The following is a 21,728-nucleotide window of genomic DNA, read 5'->3' on the forward strand; positions in this document are numbered from 1 at the left end:
TATACAGTACACATTTAATAAGAAGCTTAAGCTAGAAATTGGACAGGTGTTGTACCTTAATGGTAATAAAAAAAATTGTAGAGATGCTTTCAGTCGATGTTGAGGACGCATGTTGTGAACTTTAATTCAATAAATAAGTATATAAATAACTCCTGCAATTAAGAACTCACAGTATCACACTAAGGCCTAGAAGGTAATATCTAGTTCCAGTCTGAGTGTCTGTAACTTGTGTAACTCCGCCTATAAACACCCATGCACTCTGTGGTGCTAGTCTCTGTTCCTCTCAGTCAGGTGGAACCTAAAACCCTTTGCGTCTTCATGCTGAGATCCTAAAACTTCATATTAACCTGTCGGAATGTGTTTGTCGTACTGAAATCACTCAAGATCCCGATCGTCTGCAGGTAAATATACAAGTTCTTTTGTTGTTGCATTGAAATCGGAAGTCAGAGGAGATTTTTACGCACACGATACGTGAAGCGCGCGGTGCGTACTGAGAAAATACTTCAACACACACACACACACACACACACACACACACACACACACACACACACACACACACACACACACACACTTGACGACACTACACGGTGTCTGTGTTGAGTTGATTTGAGTTGAGTTGAGTTGAGTAGAGTATAGTAGGGGGAAAACCTTTCCTGGCGTTGTTTAGACTAATATTTGGACTTCCCCTGCTCAGTTTGTAATAATTCCTGCTTGATGAGTAAATGCGCCTATAAACCAAAGGAGAATGAGAGCTGAGAAAGAAAGCAAGTGGGTTTTTACCTGAGTTATGCTTTCCTCTTCCCTTAAGAGAAGCACTTCAAAAGCCACTGAAGCTCTTCGGAAAGCAGATGATGGAAAGTGATTTGTGATTGTGACAGTATTATGGGTTGATTTTTCCCTCCCTGAACCCGACACAGCCATGAAACATGATATAAACACATATGTGTGTGTGTGTGTGTGTGTGTGTGTGTGTGTGTGTGTGTGTGTGTGTGTGTGTGTGTATGTATATATATATATATATATATATATATATATATATATATATATATATATATATATATATGTATATATATATGTGTGTGTGTGTGTGTGTGTGTGTGTGTGTGTGTATATATATATATATATATATATATATATATATATATATATATATATATATATATATATATACGTATATATATATATATATATGTGTGTGTGTGTGTGTGTGTGTACAGTGTATATATATTCTACAGGTAACTCCTGACTAAGCAATTGCAAAGTTTCATTAGACTAAACCCTAAAAACTGTGCTCTCTAACCCAAAGGAGAACTTGAGTGATCTAGACTGTAATGACAGTATTAATAGTATAGGTATTAAAAGTACTTCAGCGCTGACAAACTGTACTGTTAAAGCACCAAACAAGGTCATTTCTTGCTGCTTCAATGTAATTTCTTTTACTAGTTACTTATCAAGATTTTTTCTTTCTTAATTGATATTTTTGGTTAGAAACAGTACTGTATGTACTCATTACTATTACTAATAATTACTAATACTTAAATAAACCATCAACAGTAAATGGTAATAATGTATGTTCTTGTCTAAATAAAGACAAAATTACGAATGAAAAATCCTGATCTAAACAAAAAAATGGATATTTTGGGCCAAAATGCTCAGCCATATTGCAGAGGGGTTTTTTTTTTTTGTCCACTTCCTTTATTCAAAAAAAGAAATTCTAAAAAAAACTGTAGACTGTAAAAAATGTGCGATACAGTTACATTCACAACATAAGATGGTTAATTGGGTTGTCCTTTGTTAATAAAAAAAAAAAGGTTCTTGAGAGAGGTTCTCATAAGGAACCCCTCTGGAAACCTAGACCCATTAACAATTCAAGAAAGCTTTGATTGTTGGAAACTTTTTTGTTCATCCATTCAAGGATGTTTGTACTAAATGCCAGATCCCTGCAGTGTGTAGTGAAAGTGTTAAATTTTTTATTAGAGTGAGAGCAACAAGCAAAGAATTGTTTGGCCTTTCTGTTTTTGTGAGGATCCTAAATTTGTACCTGTACAGTGGAACCCAGAGGAATAAAACTGGCTGTGGTGTCTGGGCGGATATCTCGATGGTGTACTTTCTCCCCTGACAATCAAAGTGACACAAGATAGTCTTTTGTTTGTGAGCCCCAGTATGCGGAAGAGGGTAGAGGGCTCTTTCTGAATGCGTATGCTGTCCTGTGATAATGTGGTTGATGAGCAGCAGTTTGAAAAGATACGGTTCATTTCATATGTTTCAGATCACACATCATTCAGACAAGGTTGTTAGCTGTCGTACAATGATAGGGGAGAGCTAGCTGCTGGATAGAACTGGAAGGTGACCAAATTGTGGAGAAACTGCATCCTGATCTGTTGAGTAATCTGACAAAATTCATGTTAAGATTGTAAAAACAAATCATAGGAGCGATTGCCTCACCCCTTTCCTTTAACCTGTCTTGTTTATCAAAACAATGTAAAAGTGTTTTTCTTTTTCTTTTTCATCCTGCAAATCGTGTACTATGCTAAGGAATTACTTTTATTTCATTCATACTCAGTGAGATCGTACAAGACCTTTTTTTGTTTTCCGTTACTGATATTGAAACTATGTGTATTGGCTAAAACTAGCATAAAAGGAGCTGCTTAAAAATTGAAACTTATGATAACTATCTGAAATGGTGATTTATTGGAAGAAATACGTTTGCTGTTTTTCTCGTTTGGTGTGAAACATTCCCACACATATTGTATAACATATCAAGTCCTAGACATTGCTTTGCTAAATAGCTAACTACCGGTGGATACATGCTTTAAGTCACTTTATGTTACGAGCGGTTTGGTGATATTTTAGGCTCAAAATCATTCCTTATTTTTTTTTATTAATTTTTATCCACTCAAATTTACCAAAAGATCTTTTAAATATAACTTTTTAATATATCATTTGGATATCTTTATACTAATTGGATATCATTGGAAGCCTGGATGAAAGGTTTTAAAAATGGCATCAAACTTTTAAAAATATCTGAAAACTGATATTCAATATTTTAAGATCGAGTGGTTATAAATGTATAAAATAAGCTAGTTTAGTATTTAATTACACTGGATCTGATTATATAGACTATTTCATAACGTGTTGCTCTGTTTCTAAATGATTCCACACCCTTCGATAGGAAATATTCTACATTCAAATAAGGAGGTTCTTCAGTTCTTGTTTTTTACTTCTTGCAAGGTTTCAGAAGTTTTCACAGGTTTCAGCAGCCTCTTCACATGGCCTCTAAGTAGAAGTCAAAACTCTGAATGCTTTATAACTGGTTATGACGGTAGCAATGACTTTTTCTGGAATGAAATCTGTGCTTTAAGGAAAACCTATGGAACTTAAAATGAAAATACAGTCAAATAGCTTGAAGACGGATCCGTTTTTATCGAAAATGGCAGGAGAATTTTCTTTCTATAATGAGGCAAAATGTTCAATTAGAAATCAAACCATCTGTGCAAAACATCATCAAACAATATTGTTATCGTTTGTGTAATATTCATATTTGGATAAAACTCTTGCTCTTGCACGTGAGGGGATTTATTTAATGAGTAAGAACAGTTCTTAGCTCAAGAAGCGAACGGAATTTAGTCATGTTTAAACATTCGGGTTATTTAATACACAAGAATGATTTATTATGAGATGTTTATGCATGGATAAAACCACTGGCATTGTTTTACAGCTTTGTGAACGTTCATGCTTCATCTGCCATCTAGTTTTGAATCTATTTATTATCAAATCGTTTTCCGATTCCTTTTTATTCCCTGATCATCGACGCCAAACAGAGCGAGCTGCCTGCTACACGTGTACTTTCAGCAATACTGATAACGCTATTCAGCCTGACTGAATACGTATAGCTTTGACTCTCAGCAAGTGAGAGCGCAAAGGGTTAATGGAAATGTCATTTGAATAGCCGGTGGTGTGACAGACAAGGATCCACTGTGAATACCGAACAGTTGCCTGATTCTTTACGCTTTCAAACCTCAACTTTGCTTAACAAATTGAGCAACATGTCATTCAGCAGCGGCCCTTACAAAAAAAAAAAAAAAATCAAGGACAAGCAAACAGACGAGCGAGAAATTCAATTTGAAACCTGTCCTTTATAAGTTGACCTCATCTCGCTGGCCCCATTACCTTTATCACCTCTAGCGTTGACGGTAAAGTCAATGTTCTAGCAGGGGACTTATTATGCACCCGGTTTTTGGATGTACTTCAAAATATCAGCTCAACGGGCTGCCCGGACATTTCCTCATTTTTTTCTTTTCTGTCTTTCAGGGCTCATTTTCTTTTTCCCACTGAGCTTTCTTACAAACACCCAATGGGTCCGGCGGTGTTAAAATAATTGCCACCTTTTAACAAGCTTCACGAAAGTGTGTGTCCTATCAAAAAGTGTGAGAATCACACTGGGGACATCGACTTGACACGTTAACGTTAAGCGTTTATAAAATCCAGGAATAGTCCACACTGTGTGGAGGATAGAGGAGTCAGTAATATCAGAGTTCTTAGACTCACACACTACAAGCTCACACACTTTTTCTGCTCTTGTATAGCGTGAGTTAATTCTATCGCTGATGATACCGGTACAGAGTTGATCTAGAGTTGGAAGTTTGGCTGCGGAGCGACGACATGTCCCTTCAGGTATAAGCTGACGTCCTTTTAAAAAGCCAGATCTGTTTATGCCCAAGGCGTTCTGGGTTGGTTTGTAATTACCTCTATAATTTACCTCTTTATACTCTACCTCAAAAATCTTTTATGTTTGTGAATCACTTTCCAGAGAGTTATGTCTTTCTCTCATGCATCTGACTCATTGGAATTTTATTGTGTTCTTAATCTAAGCAACTTGTCATATTTGATCATGCTTCATGCGCTCGGAACAACATCCATTCCAGACTGTTACCTTGTTCTCCATTGAATGATTTGCTTGTATTTGTTCTGGACTGGAACAGAGGACACTGTTAGTAAAAAGTAATCAATGATCTGAATGATGAATAAGGTGGTGTGATTTTTTTTTTTTTTTTTTTACTTATTAAACAATTACAGGTTTTCCTGATCGAGTACGCTTACCATTGTAAAAACAAAACAAAAAAAAAATCCATGAAACAAATTCCTGTTATCGCTTGCATTACGGCAGCTTTAAACAATTTTGTTTAAGACGTTGCTGTTTTCCAGGCTCTCTGTTATTCTCTGTCTGGAAGAGAGAAAGTACTTAGTGCCTGCTACAAGGCGTTGACGCTGGAGACTCCTTACGAAAAAAGCTAAAAAAAAAAAAAAAAAAACGTTAATAAAATCATCAATAAAACCTTTTCCCAGCCTTCGCTTTCCTTCTATCATGAGGGCAGACAAAATCCCTGGACGCTGGAGACTCCTTCTAAAAATGCTACATGCTGAAAACTTCATGTCATCATATCAATAATTCGACACATATTTGTTAACGTGAGAAATGATGTGAATGCACAAAAAAGGAACACTTTCTGACCAGATTAGATTTCAGAATTCAAACGAAAAAGACCTTTTATTAAAAGATTTAATGGAAACGTTCCATATTAAAGAACACATACTTCATGGGTCTTTTAAATGAAGCTACACGATCGATGCTCCTACAGTATGTACGTGTTTTCAGCGTCGACTAAAAATGCCTGTCGGAAAAGGAAGTAGAGATAAAATGTGGCTTGAGGATTATTTTCGATTTATTTATTTATTTATTTATTTTTCCAAACGAAAGGAAGGTTGTTTTTAGTTAAGTGACCAGAAGACTCACGTCGGTTATCCCGAACACGTCCTCTCCGCATTACGTTCACAATGAAAGCAACCCAGTGATGCCGTTCCTAGTTGCATCAAAACAAACAGACTGAAAGCACTCGCGTGTCGACTAATCCCTGACTTTAACACACGCAACTCTCACTGCGTTCGTTCGGCAGATCTCCTCCTTTTCAGAAGGCTGTTTCTAAGAACGCTTTTCTTTTCTCTTTTAAAGATGGTTTTAGTCTAATTCAAGAGACGTGAAACAGCGATGCTTGATACTTAACTTCATTCCATTTGCAAATGTTTGGAACCCAGAATAAGCAACACACACACACACACACACACACACACACACACACACACACATCGGAGCTCGTTCTGTGCCATTTGCAGCCCCATATCTGTAATCTGCACTTTCCCGAAGAAAAGCTTCTTAGCATCTTTGGCTCTGAAGATGTGAAATTCTAGCAGTAGTAAGGGCCTGGTCGGGGGAGGCCGCTGCACTGCTTCACACTGTGTTTCAGTTTCACACAAAACACCTCACCGCCTTTCCTATGTGCTGGTGGGCTGGAGGAGCACGCCTGCAGCCCATTGGCTGGAGACGCTCTGTTGGTTCGTGGTTGTGCTAAAATCAGACAGGGTGGCTAGAACACATGGTGAGCACTTCCGCTCACATTGCTCTCCACCACGAGTGCGAAACAGTTTCAGTCACAGTCCTGGGGAAGGAGACTGAAAAGAAACTGTAGTGAAATCGGATCAAAGCTGTATGTGTGATTAGTCACTTTGCAAAGCCGAACTTAGCTAGAAATAAAACTGAGCTCTGTTTAGTCAAGCGTGTTTCGATCTTTCAACCAACCAACTTAAATAAAGTTTATTTCCAGCTCTATAACACAGCTTTTGACTCTTAAATCTCGGCTGATTTTTTGGACTCACTCCGCTTTACTTTCTTGTGATGCAACACCATTTCTGCTTTAGAATATCTCTTTATTTTTGCATTGAAGTAAAAGTAAACATGAGTAAACACGGTCCTGAAAGTAAACATGAAATTTTTTTTTTTTTTTTTTTTTGACCTTGTCTCCTCCGCCACCGATATCTCGATCTCAAAAGAAGAGGCGAGACTGAACATCTGTGCTCGAAATGAGGAAGTGAAGATGTTAGTCACCTCCTCCAAAATAAGCTGAGAGGAAACTCGGTTAGGGTTGTATTGTGAGCCGAAGGTGTGGGCAAAAGCCAAGCTTTTTGTTTGCCTGTCCATATACAGTACGAGCTCGTGAGATCAGCTCGCGAGCGCGCCGCGAACGAGTCGGCTGAGTCAAGAATTCTTGAAGTTTTACAGAATCACTTGTTATGTTGAGAGTCTGGTGTGTGAGAGGGGAAAAACCCTGTGGATGGTTTCCAGTTAGTTATCACCTGAGCTAGAAAACAATTCAAGAGAGTCAGAGCTTCTCTCTGTCTGTGTAGTGGAGGATTCATATTTCTATATCTTCTGGATTGTGGTGGTCACTGTAACTTTCCCACAGTCATGCGGCTGCGTCCTCGAGAGGACCCGAGAGACTAGGTTTATTATTAAGTAGGAGGGACTGACAGTGGTCAAACAGCTAGGTTGATCATTTTCTGTCAACAGAGACAAGGAAGTGAGAAACTGACCTGCCTGCAGCTTCTGTACATACAGCTTTACTGCTGTTACCAACACACGCACATACAAACACACACACACACACACACACACACAAACACACGTGGTGCTATTTACCTTCATCCAGCATCAGCATATTTCATCCTTCTTATTATGCATCTAAAACATCATATTTTTTTAGGCTGGATTCATGATCGCCATCCATGATATGATCACTATTAATATTTCATGTCATTTCGCAAGTTACCGAACGGAGCACCTAATCTTATTTAAAAAAAAATCTCTATAAAGAAGCAGAAATGGAAGAAAACCACTTAAGCCACAGTTTGTACCCAAACTATTTTGAACCTTTTTATTTTCAGTGCTCTTCCTCACCACATGAACAGGTAACAGGTCTAAAATGAATCATCTTACATCATCTTCAGGTCAAGAAGAGGAACATTTTCCCAGAGATGCCGTAGAAAAGCATCAGTTTGTGTCTCATAAAGAACCTTTCATTGAACGGTTTTTAAAAGAATCTCTACAGTATTTTTGGTGCCATAAATAACATTTCTGTAGACTAAAGAAGGGTTTTCTGCCACATAGAACCTCTTGTCCTGTGTAAACGTTTCATGGAGGTTAACTGTTCTTCTTAGAAAGCTACATCCTGAAACAGAACACTTATTTTTAAGAGCATCGTGTATTAACATTACTTAGTGGTTAAAGTGTTGGACCACTGATCGAAAGGTTGCGCTGGTCCACCAAGCTGCCATTGTTGGGCCCCTGAGCGAGGCCCTAAACCCTCAATTGCTCAGGTGTATAAACATTAGAAAAAAGTTTGGACATTAAGCCTGGGTCAGTGTGGCTCAAGTGGTTAAGGCTTTGGGTTGAGGATGTGGGTTTGGGCTCCAGTACCACCAAGCTGACACTGTTGGGCCCTTGATCAAGGCCCTTAACTCCCTCTGCTCCAGTGGTGCTGTATTATAGCTGAGCCTGTGCTCTGACTTGTGTTATGGGATTCGTTTTTCGTTTCTGGGAGGGAGGGAGGGAAGGGAGGGAGGGAAGGGGGAGGGAGGGAGGGAGGGAGGGGGAGGGGGAGGGGGGAGGGAGGAGAAGGGAGGGGAGGGAGGGAGGGGGGGAGGGGGAGGAGGAGGGAGGGAGGGAGGGAGGGGGGAGGAGGGAGGGAGGGGGAAGGATGGGAGGGAGCTGGGTACTTTCTTTCTTTCTTTCTTTCTTTCTTTCTTTCTTTCTTTCTTTCTTTCTTCTTTTCTTTCTTTCTTTCTTTCTTTCTTTCTTTCTTTCTTTCTTTCTTTCTTTCTTTCTTTCTTTCTTTCTTTAGCTATATTAAAGTTCTATCCTTTTGTTCACTCACTGTATTCCCACAAACAAACAATCTTCCATCACATTTTTAATATAAGTAACAGAGTACGTCAGCTTCATAAAACATCTGGCGGCGGCGTATAGGAGAACGTTCAGTATCACTGTACAGGTCATCTCTGTACCAGCGCAGAGAGGAGACATTTTTAATTGTTGCTTGATCTTAAATGCTCGTAGAAACTACAAATATAGTTACATTTACAAAGCTATATTTACAAAGGGATTAATATAGGACATGTTCTGTAAATACACCAACAGAATCTGACCTACCTGCGAAGTGGGGAACTGTGTGTGACCGTCTGGGAAACCATATCAACCAGTAACAAAAGTGTTCCTTAAGCATTTATTTTGCTCCAAAATTGCTTGATTTTGCTGCTTTTTTGTGCTTTTTTTGCAGCAACTACTTTGCAAAATTTCAAGCACAGGATTCTTCTTTTAAACTCCTAGCATTGAACACATGTGTAATGTCTTTCTCCAGAGCTCTGCTCATGTTACACACACGCAAACAGAAGACGGATTTGGCCAGTGGAAGCAACAAAGCAGCCATTCTGCCCAAAAAATGAATAGCACTTTGCTAGCTGAGGATACTGTGCCATTTTCTTTAAATGCAGTTTATACTTTTAGCATTTTCACCATTTAAAAAATAAAAGAAAAAGATATAACTATATCGTTATTGAGATATGACACGAAATGTTTTGTTTTATTTTGTCATAATTTGTTGACTTCAAAAATTATGAAATTTTTTTTTTATTAAAATCAAAGGATGCTAGTGTTCAGTAATCAGTATTAAAATTACTAAATTAATAGTAATTAAACAAAGTCACTATCTAGTGTGCTGAAGTGCTTTAAAATAAATAAATAAATAAATAAATAAATAAAAGAAAAAGTAAAAAAGCTCTTAAATTGTAATCCCAGGTAAAATGTGTGTAGTTTTATAAGAAAATTAACTCTTGTCGGTTATATCTCTGAGTATCCTGGAGATTTAGTTTTTCTTTCACACTTTGTGAACAATAATTTTTCTGTAACATTTAGTTTATTTTTTTCTGACTCAATGATTCAGAATATATTAACTAAATAAAGCAAAATCTTTAAAGAAAATAAAACTATTACTAATATGACGTCACAATGTCACAGATTTACATACGAACATTTATACTTTGACCAACAAACTCAGCAACAAAGCTCAGGCTTTTAGTACATAACCTACTATAAAATGTCAGAACTTAATAATCTGAAGAAAAACTTAAATAAAACATTTAGGACATAAATATTCATCATCGAGCAGCAACTCTTACTGGAAATCCAGTGCACCAGAGAGAGATTATGAGATTATTTATTTTGTTTTAATGAATTAATTTATTGATTCATTTTTCACCCCGATACAGTAACTAAAGTGATTATAAAGTTTACACACCCCAGAATATATACATTTGTTGGTCTTTATGAAAGAAATTTAGATAAATCTTGTCAGATCTGTTTTTTAAAACCTTTAGATTTTAAGTTAAAAACAAAAGAGGAAAAAAACTCCCAAAATCCTATGAACTGTCTGAGGTATATATCCATTGTATATATTTGGGCTTTAAGGGGTTAAAACACCAGACTCCTCGTGATGTGTCACGTCACTTCACATCGAGACAATATGTAAAAAAAAAAAAAAAGGCCTAGAAAACAAACATTGTCGTAGCTAAACTAGCCCACGACTGAAAAGATGTACTGTAGATATACCACTGACACGTAAAAAAAAAAAAAGAAAGAAAAACCATTGAACACTTTGATCGGGTCTTAGTTCGGATGGTCATGATGGTAAAACTTCGTGTCAGGTCAAAGAGCAAAAGAGAAGAATGTTTTTTCTTTATTTTTACTATAAATGTCAAAGGTGTTTTTTTAGCCTTATGTTCTGAGTGCAGTCTCTCTCCTCAACGTGCATCCGATCTGTTAGCTTTATCAGATTTATGGCTGCGAGAGATGCAAAAAAAAACAACAGTGTGGGCATATGGATACTATCAGACACTCATAGCATTCATTTGCAAAGGCCAGAGACAGGAGAGACAATGCAGGAAATCTTTAGCTACAGGTGACCAGGTGAAGTGCTTCAGATGCCGAAAATCTATGTAAAATGTTTAGAGCTGATAGTAAACCACACACACATGCATGCATGAGTAATGCAGATGTTGCAACAACGCTCACCACTTTCCGGTGCATCCAGTCTGGGTGGTCTGTGAGTAACATTATTGCACATGTTCTCTGCGGATCTGCAGACCTCCTCTGAGCGGGTCATGCGTAAATGGATTCACTGTGATGGAGATCAGCCATCATTGTGCTTTCAGCCCCTGAAGCTCTGCACTGCACCGACTGCTGCATTAAATGAGGTTTAAATCAGTAATACAGTGAGTAATAACTTTCACAATTATAATGCACTCATATCTTTCCTGGGGTGTTTATGCTATATATAGTACACATATCATATATAGTACTCATTTCAAAAAAATCTTATATATAGAACATTAACGGGTTTTATCAGGTGCTTTATATTTTTTATACAAAACCATACAGAGCCCTTCGTAGCATGTGAAAAGGTTCTGTCCAGAACCTTTTTTTTTTTTTTTCTAGAAATATAGTTTTTTTCTGTTGATTTGCTCTTAAATATTATGGATATTTGAACTCTTGTTTCATATTAATATTCATATTAATATTAATAACAGCAGAATTAAGTACAGTAGACGTAGTAAAGAGTAATTTAATAAATAATATTCAACAGAAGAGCATGGGGTGGATCAGAAAGACAACTAAATGAATATGACTTAATAATAATTATTATTAAGTCATATTAAGTAAGTCATATTAAACCGTTCGGGACTAATTATGTCAGACCTGGGGTAAACAGAATCCAGACCAAATGCAGGGATAGAAGACAGACAGGAGATTTATTAATAAATTCACAAAATCAACGGACACAGGAAAACACTAGGGGAGAAACTGAGCAGCTAAAATATGAAACAAGATACAAGAACATCGGAAAACTAAGAACATAAAATGGAGAACACGAGGTAACAAACGACAAACAAGACAAAGGATTCAGCAAAAAAAACATATGTAGTGGTGAGCTCAAGTGTTTAAAACTCTGGGTTGTTCATAGGAAGGTCAGGGTTCAAGCCCCAGCACTGCCAAGCTGCCACTGTTGGGCCCATGAGCAAGGCCCTTAACCCTTCCTGCTCCAGGCGTGCTGTAATATAGCTGCCCCTGTGCTCTGACCCCAACTTCCTCAGCTGGGATATGTGTGAAGTAAAGAATGTGGTGATAATAAAGGCTTCAATGCTCCAATTTCATTCATTCAAGACAGCAGGTATAAATAGGGGAGGTTACTGAGTGACATATAAGGAACAGATGTGCAGAGGCAAGAACAGGCTAAGGACCAAATTAGGACTATACAAGTCATGTATATATACAGTTATTAAAACTTTACCGTAAATTAGAAAAACATTAACATAATATCTTAATATGTACAATATAAGTGAAAATGATTACAGTCTATCCAAAATAAATCACAGTTTAACCTGGAGAACTCTTCTTCTTTGCTCTGACACTAGAACCCTATTGGGGTAAAGTGTTCTTCGGAGCTACAGTAAGTGCTCGTAAGAACCCGAGGGCTCTGTATTGAACCCCAATGTACCTTTCCATTGGATGTTTCTATTGCACAACAGGTTCTTTGTAGTGGAAAATAGTTTCTCTAGATTTTAACAATGTTCTTTAAGGCACTAAGGGGAAAAAATGGTTCTTTTAAAAACTGTTCAATGAAAGGTTCTTTGGGAACCAAAAAAATGGTTCTTCTGTGGCAGACACACTCATCGCATGTACACTTTCCACCTCCACATTAGAAATAACTACAATTTCCATACTGAGAGATTTTATATAAATATTCAGCACCATTGTGACTGAGAACAAATGTGGAGCTGTGTGTGTGTGTGTGTTTGTGTGTGTGTTTGTGTGTGTGTGTGTTTGTGTGTGTTTGTGTGTGTGTGTGTGTGTGTTTGTGTGTGTGTGTGTGTGTTTGTGTGTGTTTAACCTGTGTCTACAAGTCTCTCTGACATTTACCTGTACTGTACATTCATTAAGAAATATTTTCAACGAAGACACACTGGCTCATAAACATGTGTTTTCGAGCTTATAGCTATTTATAAAACTGCCTTCTTAATCCAGATCTGCTAGAAGTCCACCATGTGCTCTGCCACTCAGACTCGTTTGGTCATGTTTCCAAGGGTCCGGTGCGGACAGAGCCTCACAATTTCCCTCGACACCTCGTTTGCATTTTTATAGTCATTAACTGAGACGAACTGTCTGGACCGCCTGATGCAACAGTTGCACATTTTTCATTTGAGCTCGACCTTCGAACATGGCACGAATATTATATTTATCTACATCTATCTAATATCGTTTACATTCAGTCACCTCATATCATGGTCACTGTGTCATTGTGTCTCTAAACTCCAAAGATTTCCTTGCTTTCTTTCCATTTTAACTGATTTAATAAAAATATCTGTGTGTTTTTCTGTAGCATGATTTTCTTGAGCTTCTGTTGGTTCTAATTCAAAACCAGGCCAGTAAATAAATGCCTTACTGATCAAATTCACACATGACCCTGTAGGGCAAATCTGCCTCTATGGGCCAATAGGCTGTGTGACATCCATGGAGAATCTTTCAGCGTTTAGGCTTGAGAGGGAGTTTCAGGATAATTCACTTGTTGAGCTCTAAAGTCAAGCAAAGTGTTTGGAAGAAGCTTTGAATGAAAATGTTCTGTTAGATTTCTTTATTGAACCACGTGACATGACATCACCGAAAGCATAAACATAAAGCTTTCAGGGTTCATTTAATTACATCTGCTAAAATAATTTAATTTAAAATATCTAAAAAAAATAAAGTATTAATGTATTAATTATCTAAAAATCACTTTTTGTACCGTGAACTTCACATCATCTGGAATACCCGGTGTTTAGCCGATGGTCATGAGCGCTCACAGTCACTGCCGTAAATGCGACGGCGTACGCCTTCCATGAGGGAAATAGACAAATTTTCAGTTAACAAAACAATTCGAATGTAGAACAAATTTGGAAACAAAACACTGTAGTAACTAATATCGGTGGCATCGATGTACTGAAAGCTGCTGTTTTTAACATTGAGTCGAATAAACTGAGAATAAAACAGAAGGCTAGTGTTTAATGTTAGCACTGTTGACAGAATCTTGTCGTTATTCTAGTCAAAGAAACACAGTGAGAAGGAGAATAGAATTATTATGATAAAAAAACTTTCTAAAATGTAATTAATATCTGGATTTCAGTATTCAGACTTCAGTGTAATTGCAGAGTTTAAGCGCTATTCTCGATATAGAGGCTGAGTTAGCGTTAACCAGGACGTGTCTCATTTACATGCGATTCTGACCTTGGATTGGACTCAGCTGTTCTTGTACAATATCGTCTCGAGCGACGAGCAGTCTCCGACAACTTGACGTACCCACAATGTGTCACATCGAATTTGACACCTTGAGCTGTAAAGAGAGTAAACTTCTGTGGAATCGTTCAAAGCTTTTTTTTTTAACATTCAAAAAAGTCTTATAGCCTTTTAACGAATTATAGTTAACGGTAATTCTTTTTTAATATGGCATAAAAAGTCTTCTAACTTATTTATATCTTATAAATCCTTAGAAATCATCTGGATTTTTTGTGAATTCAGAGTAAAACTTATTGGTAAAATAATGAATAATAATTAATAAAAAAAAAATAATAATGGTTTGTGTTGCATCAAGTGTTATTTTATGAGCTGAAGATTATGAAGGCAGAAGCCATCCTTAATAACACAAAAAGTCCTATTTATCTATCTATCTCCATGTTTTTTACGGTGCTTGAAGGCATGTGCTTGCGTTTAAAGGCAGAGGTTTAGAGGCTTTAAAAAAAAAACTGTCTCTGATGCAAAACTCAGGAAAAATATCTGTCAACCTCGAAGGCATAAACTCTGCACGGATAATTTACATAAGCTGAAATGGCTGCTCAGGAAATCTACTTAAATAGCGACTCGTCTCAGAACGCTCTTAACTTTCCTCCTGAAAATATCGACTTAACTTTTGGACTCTAATCTCTGACTCTGAAGGCAGCAGGACTTTGTAAGCGGTCGTTGTGCTTACTGTTAAGTAAAGGTATGAATCAACCTGTATGAATCAACCTGAAGGATTTAGGATATTTCTTCTTAACGAACAGATGATTCAGGTATTTTACAGCTCGATAGCAGTTTGTAAGGGTGTTTTTATTTCCTTTCTTTATCCTTAGGTCCTCATCAGGGAGAGATGGAGAACGGAGGGTCTGAAAACGTCCTAGATGACGAGTGGGAGAATGTCGAGAAGAACCGGTACATCTTGTGCCGTTACATTAACCCCAACAAGCTGACATCGTATTTAAGGCAGTGCAAGGTCATCGACGAACAGGACGAGGACGAAGTGCTAAACTCCTTACTGCTGCAGACCAAGACAAACCGTGCAGGTACTGTGTACTCATTGTGTGTGTGAGGTAGAGTTTGTGTGTCTGTAGTTTCCCTTCTCAGTCTTTCTGCTTTGTGTACTGGAGCAAAATTTGGGAGTATTTTGTTCCCGGTCTCTCTCTCTCACTCGCTCTCGTTCAGTCAGCACCCCCATTCTGGTCTGCTATGACAGCAAGACTAAACACTCTGGAATATGAGAATGCAAATGCTGTGCAGAAAACATTTACATGCAAATCGCACCATCAATCAGTTACTCAGTCACCACATCTCTCACTGTGCTGTTCCAGTTGTGTAATATGATGATGAATGGAGGCTTTTAATCCCATGAGCTGATACTGCAGCTGCATTTTTTTTTTCCAACTGCACTTCTTTCTGAACCTAAGTATTTTTTTTTCAGCCTTCAAATAGCCACAGGCAAATTAGAAGATTTTTGCCCCAGGTACAATATTTTCTAAGCCTGTGCTTTTTTATTTGTCGGGAAAAATCAGTTTTAAAGTTGTTCAGATCTTACTCTGTTTAGATGACTCTCTTGTGACCGATACAGAGTTTGCTGCATTTAAACTGTTTTCTTTTTCGTGCTACAGTACGAGCCGAAGTTCTATGTTTTCTCATAGTAATATTTAGAGAAATATACAAAATACAATTTGCCTGAAAATGTGCATTTTTAAAGGCCAGGGGACAAAAAAAAACAAACATTTGCATTTATTCATATGGCAGATGCTTTTATCCAAAGTGGCTGACGATCGAGGCAGAATAACTCGTATTAAAGTAGCTGACAGTGTATAGGACTAATCTTCCACCAATCATCCAAATGCAGGGGGGGGGGGGGGGGAGGTATCAGGAAGTGAGAGATGCAATATTAAACATGAACTGTAGCCCAGTCTTGCACCTTCTAGACATTAAATATGAACGTTGGTAGCAATGTATTTTATTATCATTTTTTTTATTTACATCCGTTCATCAATCCGCTTTTATGGCTGATCAAACACAGGGTCAGGGAGCGTATCCCATGGAGCTCAGGGACCAAGGAAAGGGACAGGACAACAGAATAACAGTCCATCACATACACAAGGGACAATTTAGAGATACCAGTCAGCCTATATACTCATGCCTTTGGACTGGGGGAGGAAACTGGGGTACCCAAGAGGAAACCCCGGAAGCACAGAGAGAGCCTGCAGAATCTGCACACACAGGGAAGAGTCGGGAATCGAACCCCTGACCCTGGAGTCACCCATTTCATGAGTCACATGATAACATGGAACAATAATGCATTTATTTTCAAAAACAGCTCTGTATTTTAAATAAATAAATAAATAAATAAAATACTTGAAACACACCCACCTAAAAAATACGTGACTCACAACCATGATTGTGTTTGTCACGTAGAGAAAACGACGCACGAGCCCTAATCATCGTGTGCCGAGAAAACCACGATCTTTACACACAAAATGCAGGAAAAACAAGAGTTCAAATGATTTATTATGTATCGATACACATAGCGGCGGAGGTCAATCCTTATTTAACAGAATCTCTCATACAGAATATTCGAGTGAAAGTTTAAAATCGTGTCGTTTGCCGCGTTTACTCCCTGAAAGAATGAAGGTGCTGAGGATGTTTTTGTTATTTTTCTACGAGGCTCCGTTAGCGTTAGTACTAAAAACTTTAACACGCTAATCACTTGGTGATTTTTTCCTAGCCGACAATTGATTCATGAAGTAAATAACTTTTTGAATGTATTTGCCTTTTCCATAGTAGTTTATCTGTCAGGCTGAAACCAAATCAGTGCACAAAATACTGAATACTGAATCTTTGTATCATATCGCACTATTAAAGGAAATTCCCGTTCTTAATATGCATCCGTTTGGATGACGAGACTCTGTTGATGGACACGAGCTTCCATGCTGTGTTCTCGAGTGCACCTTACACCTAAGGATGACAAAACTGCACTGATAATACAGATATATCCATGTGATCCTTTTTACACTTTCAACACAGACAGTGAAGTGACGACCATTAGAGGTTCTCTTCAGCAGCACGTCCGTCAGCACATCCGAAACCTCATCGTGTTTTTCACACATCCGCAATTCTAAAAAGTCTTTGTGACCATAGTTTAACTGTATTCTTTTCTGTTCTTCCTTTATTATTTTCATTTAGCGAATAAACAGCTGGCGGTTTTGTGAAGACCAGCCGAACATCCCCCGAATCCCGAACCACGTATTACCTTAATGATCTTCACTAACGGCCTCCACAAAGACACACTCTAGATTAAATCTCAGAAACTCATGCTTTACTTCATGCTTGTTGTAGGTCGACTGCTGGATATTCTTCACACTAAAGGCCAGCGAGGATATCTGGTATTCCTGGAAAGTCTAGAGTTATACTATCCTGACCTGTACAAGATGGTCACAGGCAAAGAACCCACTCGAAGGTGCTCTTCTATCGTTGGTAAGTCTCCTCTTCACAAGCCAATTAAACGATAAACGATACGTGGAAGCGATTAGCACATTCTCATTCGATAATTCGGCCTTATACGTTTTTGTTCATTTTAATCTTAATAATGTCGGGAAGGTTTTTTTGTTCTCCTGGTAAATCTGTGTCTTGTGGAGCTCTTAAAAATGTGTGACTGTCCATTCTTTTCTTTCTGCTCCTAGTGGAGGAGGGCCCAGAGGGTCTGACCCAGTTTCTAATGAATGAAGTGATGAAGTTGCAACAACAGACTAAGGCTAAAGATGTGCAGCGAGTAGACATCATGGCCAAGTGCCGCACGCTGGAGGACGAACAGAAGAAGCTTCGTCTAGCCAATCAGGAACTGCGCACCTTCCAGGAGCGCTACAACAAGATAAAGGAAGAGCGGAACAACTGCAACGACGAGCTCATTAAAGTAAAAGATGAAAATTACCAGCTAGCCATGCGCTACGCCCAGCTCAGTGAAGAGAAAAACATGGCCGTCATGAGGAGTCGAGATCTGCAGCTGGAGGTCAGAGAACAGGGTCTAAGCTTGAGCCCACAATGCGCCAGTCTTCTTAACCAGGACAAAACTTATTTTATGTATTTTTTTTTTTGCTGCCTTTCAGATTGATCAGCTGAAGCACAAGCTGAACAAGGTAGAGGAGGAATGTAAGATGGAGAGGAGGCAGTCTCTAAAACTAAAGAACGATATAGAGAACCGTCCTCGTAAAGAGCAGATCTACGAGCTGGAGCGGGAAAACGAAGTTCTGAAGATCAAACTCCAGGAGCTACAGTCTCTCATACAGGTCACATGTCACATGTCGTGTATAAGACGAGTTATGAAAAGTGCAAAAACGAATCAACAGGGGAATCGAGTTGGTGATGAACTCTCTGTGCTCTTAGAAATCTCTGTCACTGAATGTTTCTTGTGGTGTTCTGATGTGTGCAGCCTGGGCCGCTGACGGACTCAGACAAGGCACTCAGGGACATCTTGGAACATGACCGCCAGGAAGCTCTGGAGGATCGGCAAGATCTGGTGAACAGACTTTATAACCTGCACGAAGAACTGCGGCAGGCTGAGGAGCTCAGGGACAAGGTGATTAAAGCTGCTTCATCCATCTGCCTGCTTTCGCTTCAGTTCATTTCCTGTTTATTCCTGTCCAGTGTGGGTTAGAACAGTGTCAAGAGGTCTCCATGTTGATCGCCTTACGGTCTGGTAGTTAAAGTGCTTCAAACCTCATCGCTCGCGAAATCTCGATTCTGATTGGACAGAAAGTTGTGATTTATTTTTCTTTCTTTCCTTCTTTCTTTCATTCTTTCTTTGTGATTTTCTATAAATCACGTCTTTATAACAATGCACTTAAATGATCTAATAACAACTCGTACACAAAGACAAACGTTTTATATAAAATGTGTTAAAATATCACCATGTTGTTGGTTCAGCGTAGATCAGCATAGATCCTATCAGGATACATCACCCCAGCCTGCCCCTAATTTTTTTCTTAGAACCACTAGGTAGTGTTTTATTTCCTTTTTACATCCCATGAATTTTTCACTACCTTTCTTGACGGTGTCCTGAGTGTGATACGATCACAGCTTTTGATAATCGGCCAAACATTTTCAATCAGTCAAACCCAGTTCCTCTTGTCACAAAAGAGCAAGCCATATTAAAGCTGACCGGCTCGAGAAGTCCTTCCTTCAAAGTGTTGCATCTTTAATTAGCAGCGGTTTCGACCTGGCATGCAAATAAAAAAGTGTTAAAATTCAGGCGAGGACAGGAACTTGACTGAAATAGCACATAGCTCTTCTCACATTCTGTGTCATTTTTTTTTTTAAGCCTGAAAAAGAAAGATGAAAGTGTAAGTTTAAAGCCCTGATGCCACTCGAGACCTAGAATTTCTAGTCTGGTATTGCCTTAGAGCCTTGCTGTTCTCTGCATTATATTAATCTCATTTGTGCATGCCTTCCCTTGTGCCCTGGGTCACTGAGATTAAAAATATTTGCTTTCATCCATAGTACCTGGAGGAGAAGGAGGACCTTGAGCTGAAGTGTTCCACTCTGGTGAAGGACTGCGAGATGTATAAGAACCGGATGAACACCATCATGTTCCAGCTGGAGGAAGTGGAACGTGAACGGGACCAGGTCCGACACCGTAACACGCTTCCGTTTCATGAAGCGTAAATACACAACAGAGTGTGTGATGTCAGTAAAAACATACCTGTGATATCCGCTGATGTGTCTCACAGGCGTTTCAAGCTAGAGACGAAGCCCAGAACCAGGTGTCTCACTGTCTGATTGACAAAGACAAGTACCGTAAGCAGATCCGGGAGCTGGAGGAGAAGAGTGACGAGCTGCACATCGAGATCATGCGCAAAGAAGCTAAGATTGTCACATTAGAGTCCAGAATACGGCGTCTGTCCAAAGATCAAGGCCTGGATGTTAGCCACGATTGGAAAGTATGTTGATTTTGATCTTACCAGAATCTGATTTGTAGTTCATCTGTCACATTTAATCAGTCACATCTATCTATCTGTCCGTCCGTCCGTCCGTCCATCCATTTGTCTGTCTATCTATATGTTTGTCTATCTATCTATCTATCTATCTATCTATCTATCTATCTATCTGTCTGTCTGTCTGTCTGTCTGTCTGTCTGTCTGTCTGTCTGTCTGTCTGTCTGTCTGTCTGTCTATCTGTCTGTCTGTCTGTCTGTCTGTCTGTCTGTCTGTCTGTCTGTCTGTCTGTCTATCTATCTATCTATCTATCTATCTATCTATCTATCTATCTATCTATCTATCTATCTGTCTGTCTGTCTATCTATCTATCTATCTATCTATCTATCTATCTATCTATCTATCTATCTATCTGTCTGTCTGTCCTTCTATCTATCTATCTATCTATCTATCTATCTATCTATCTATCTATCTATCTATCTATCTATCTATCTATTTGTCTGTCTATCTATATGTTTATCTATCTATCTATCTATCTATCTATCTATCTATCTATCTGTCTGTCTGTCTGTCTGTCTGTCTGTCTGTCTGTCTATCTATCTATCTATCCATCCATCCATCCATTAATCCATCCATCTATCTATCTATCTATCTATCTATCTATCTATCTATCTATCTATCTATCTATCTATCTATCTATCTATCTATCTATCTATCTATCTATCTATAAAAATAAAATATTTTCTTTATATTTTCTTTGCCTGTCTTTCTATATATCTCTGTCTGTCTGTCTGTCTGTCTGTCTGTCTGTCTGTCTGTCTGTCTGTCTGTCTGTCTGTCTGTCTGTCTTGCAATGAAAAAAATAGCATATCCTGTGTCTTTGCTTTTATGGAATAATCTCTTTTTATTTTTAGCACAACGTTTTACTTTTATGACACATCCAGTGCTTTACATGCTGCACGGTGAAAGGTTGTCTATGTGACTAATACATCTGACTGCCACTCGTGTGCAGCTGTAGATGATCCTTAATCTGAATAAATACACTTTAGTTATTAGTTAAAGGGTTCTGCTTTTAACCCACAGCACTGTATAAGAGAAAGAGTGTCCTCACTTTTCGTTCTCAACTGTGTTTCATAGAGTTTACCTCGAGACATTATACCCATTACTAAATTCCACCAATCCGAGCCTGCAGACACCAAGTCTGAGGACTCCGGGGAGGAGACTTTAGAGGACCTAACTAGCCCTGATGTCCCACCAAAGATTAAACGCAGACCAAATCTCAAATGGGTGAGCCTTGCTGAAATTTCACATTTATTGATTTTTCCTGTTAATACAGAATTTTGGAACAGCCTTTTGTGTTTTTGACACAGTTCCCCTACCCTCCTCAGATAAGAGCGAAATCGCCAATCTCTCCATCCAAACTACAAGACTTTCAAGGTAGATTTACTCTTTATCTTCTAAAGCCTTGAACATCAGAGTCAGAGGCACAGACCACATTGACATCCCTTTCTTCTGTTTTTCTCTTCTGTACAGCT

At 38.5% G+C, this 21,728-nt stretch overlaps 1 protein-coding gene across 3 annotated transcripts in view; it reads left to right on the plus strand.

The window, feature by feature from the left end:
* Positions 1-245: 245 nt before the first annotated feature.
* The window catches only part of card11 (caspase recruitment domain family, member 11), a 36,663-nt gene continuing 15,180 nt past the window's right edge, over positions 246-21,728 (plus strand). For 2 of the 3 annotated variants that reach the window (XM_027173878.2, XM_027173881.2), the window contains exons 1-11: positions 246-401; positions 15,088-15,297; positions 17,603-17,740; positions 17,947-18,272; positions 18,370-18,549; positions 18,693-18,839; positions 19,760-19,885; positions 19,990-20,199; positions 21,331-21,480; positions 21,564-21,630; positions 21,727-21,728. The exon at positions 21,727-21,728 is cut by the window's right edge and continues 81 nt beyond it. In XM_027173878.2, coding sequence (XP_027029679.1) covers positions 15,105-15,297; positions 17,603-17,740; positions 17,947-18,272; positions 18,370-18,549; positions 18,693-18,839; positions 19,760-19,885; positions 19,990-20,199; positions 21,331-21,480; positions 21,564-21,630; positions 21,727-21,728 — 1,539 coding nt within the window. In that variant the 5' untranslated portion in view covers positions 246-401; positions 15,088-15,104. The remainder of the gene's footprint in view (positions 402-15,087; positions 15,298-17,602; positions 17,741-17,946; positions 18,273-18,369; positions 18,550-18,692; positions 18,840-19,759; positions 19,886-19,989; positions 20,200-21,330; positions 21,481-21,563; positions 21,631-21,726) is intronic. The other variant, XM_027173880.2, reaches the window with a different exon arrangement.

Source organism: Tachysurus fulvidraco, chromosome 24 (genome assembly GCF_022655615.1).
Source record: "Tachysurus fulvidraco isolate hzauxx_2018 chromosome 24, HZAU_PFXX_2.0, whole genome shotgun sequence".
In the NCBI taxonomy this organism is placed as follows: Eukaryota; Metazoa; Chordata; class Actinopteri; order Siluriformes; family Bagridae; genus Tachysurus; species Tachysurus fulvidraco.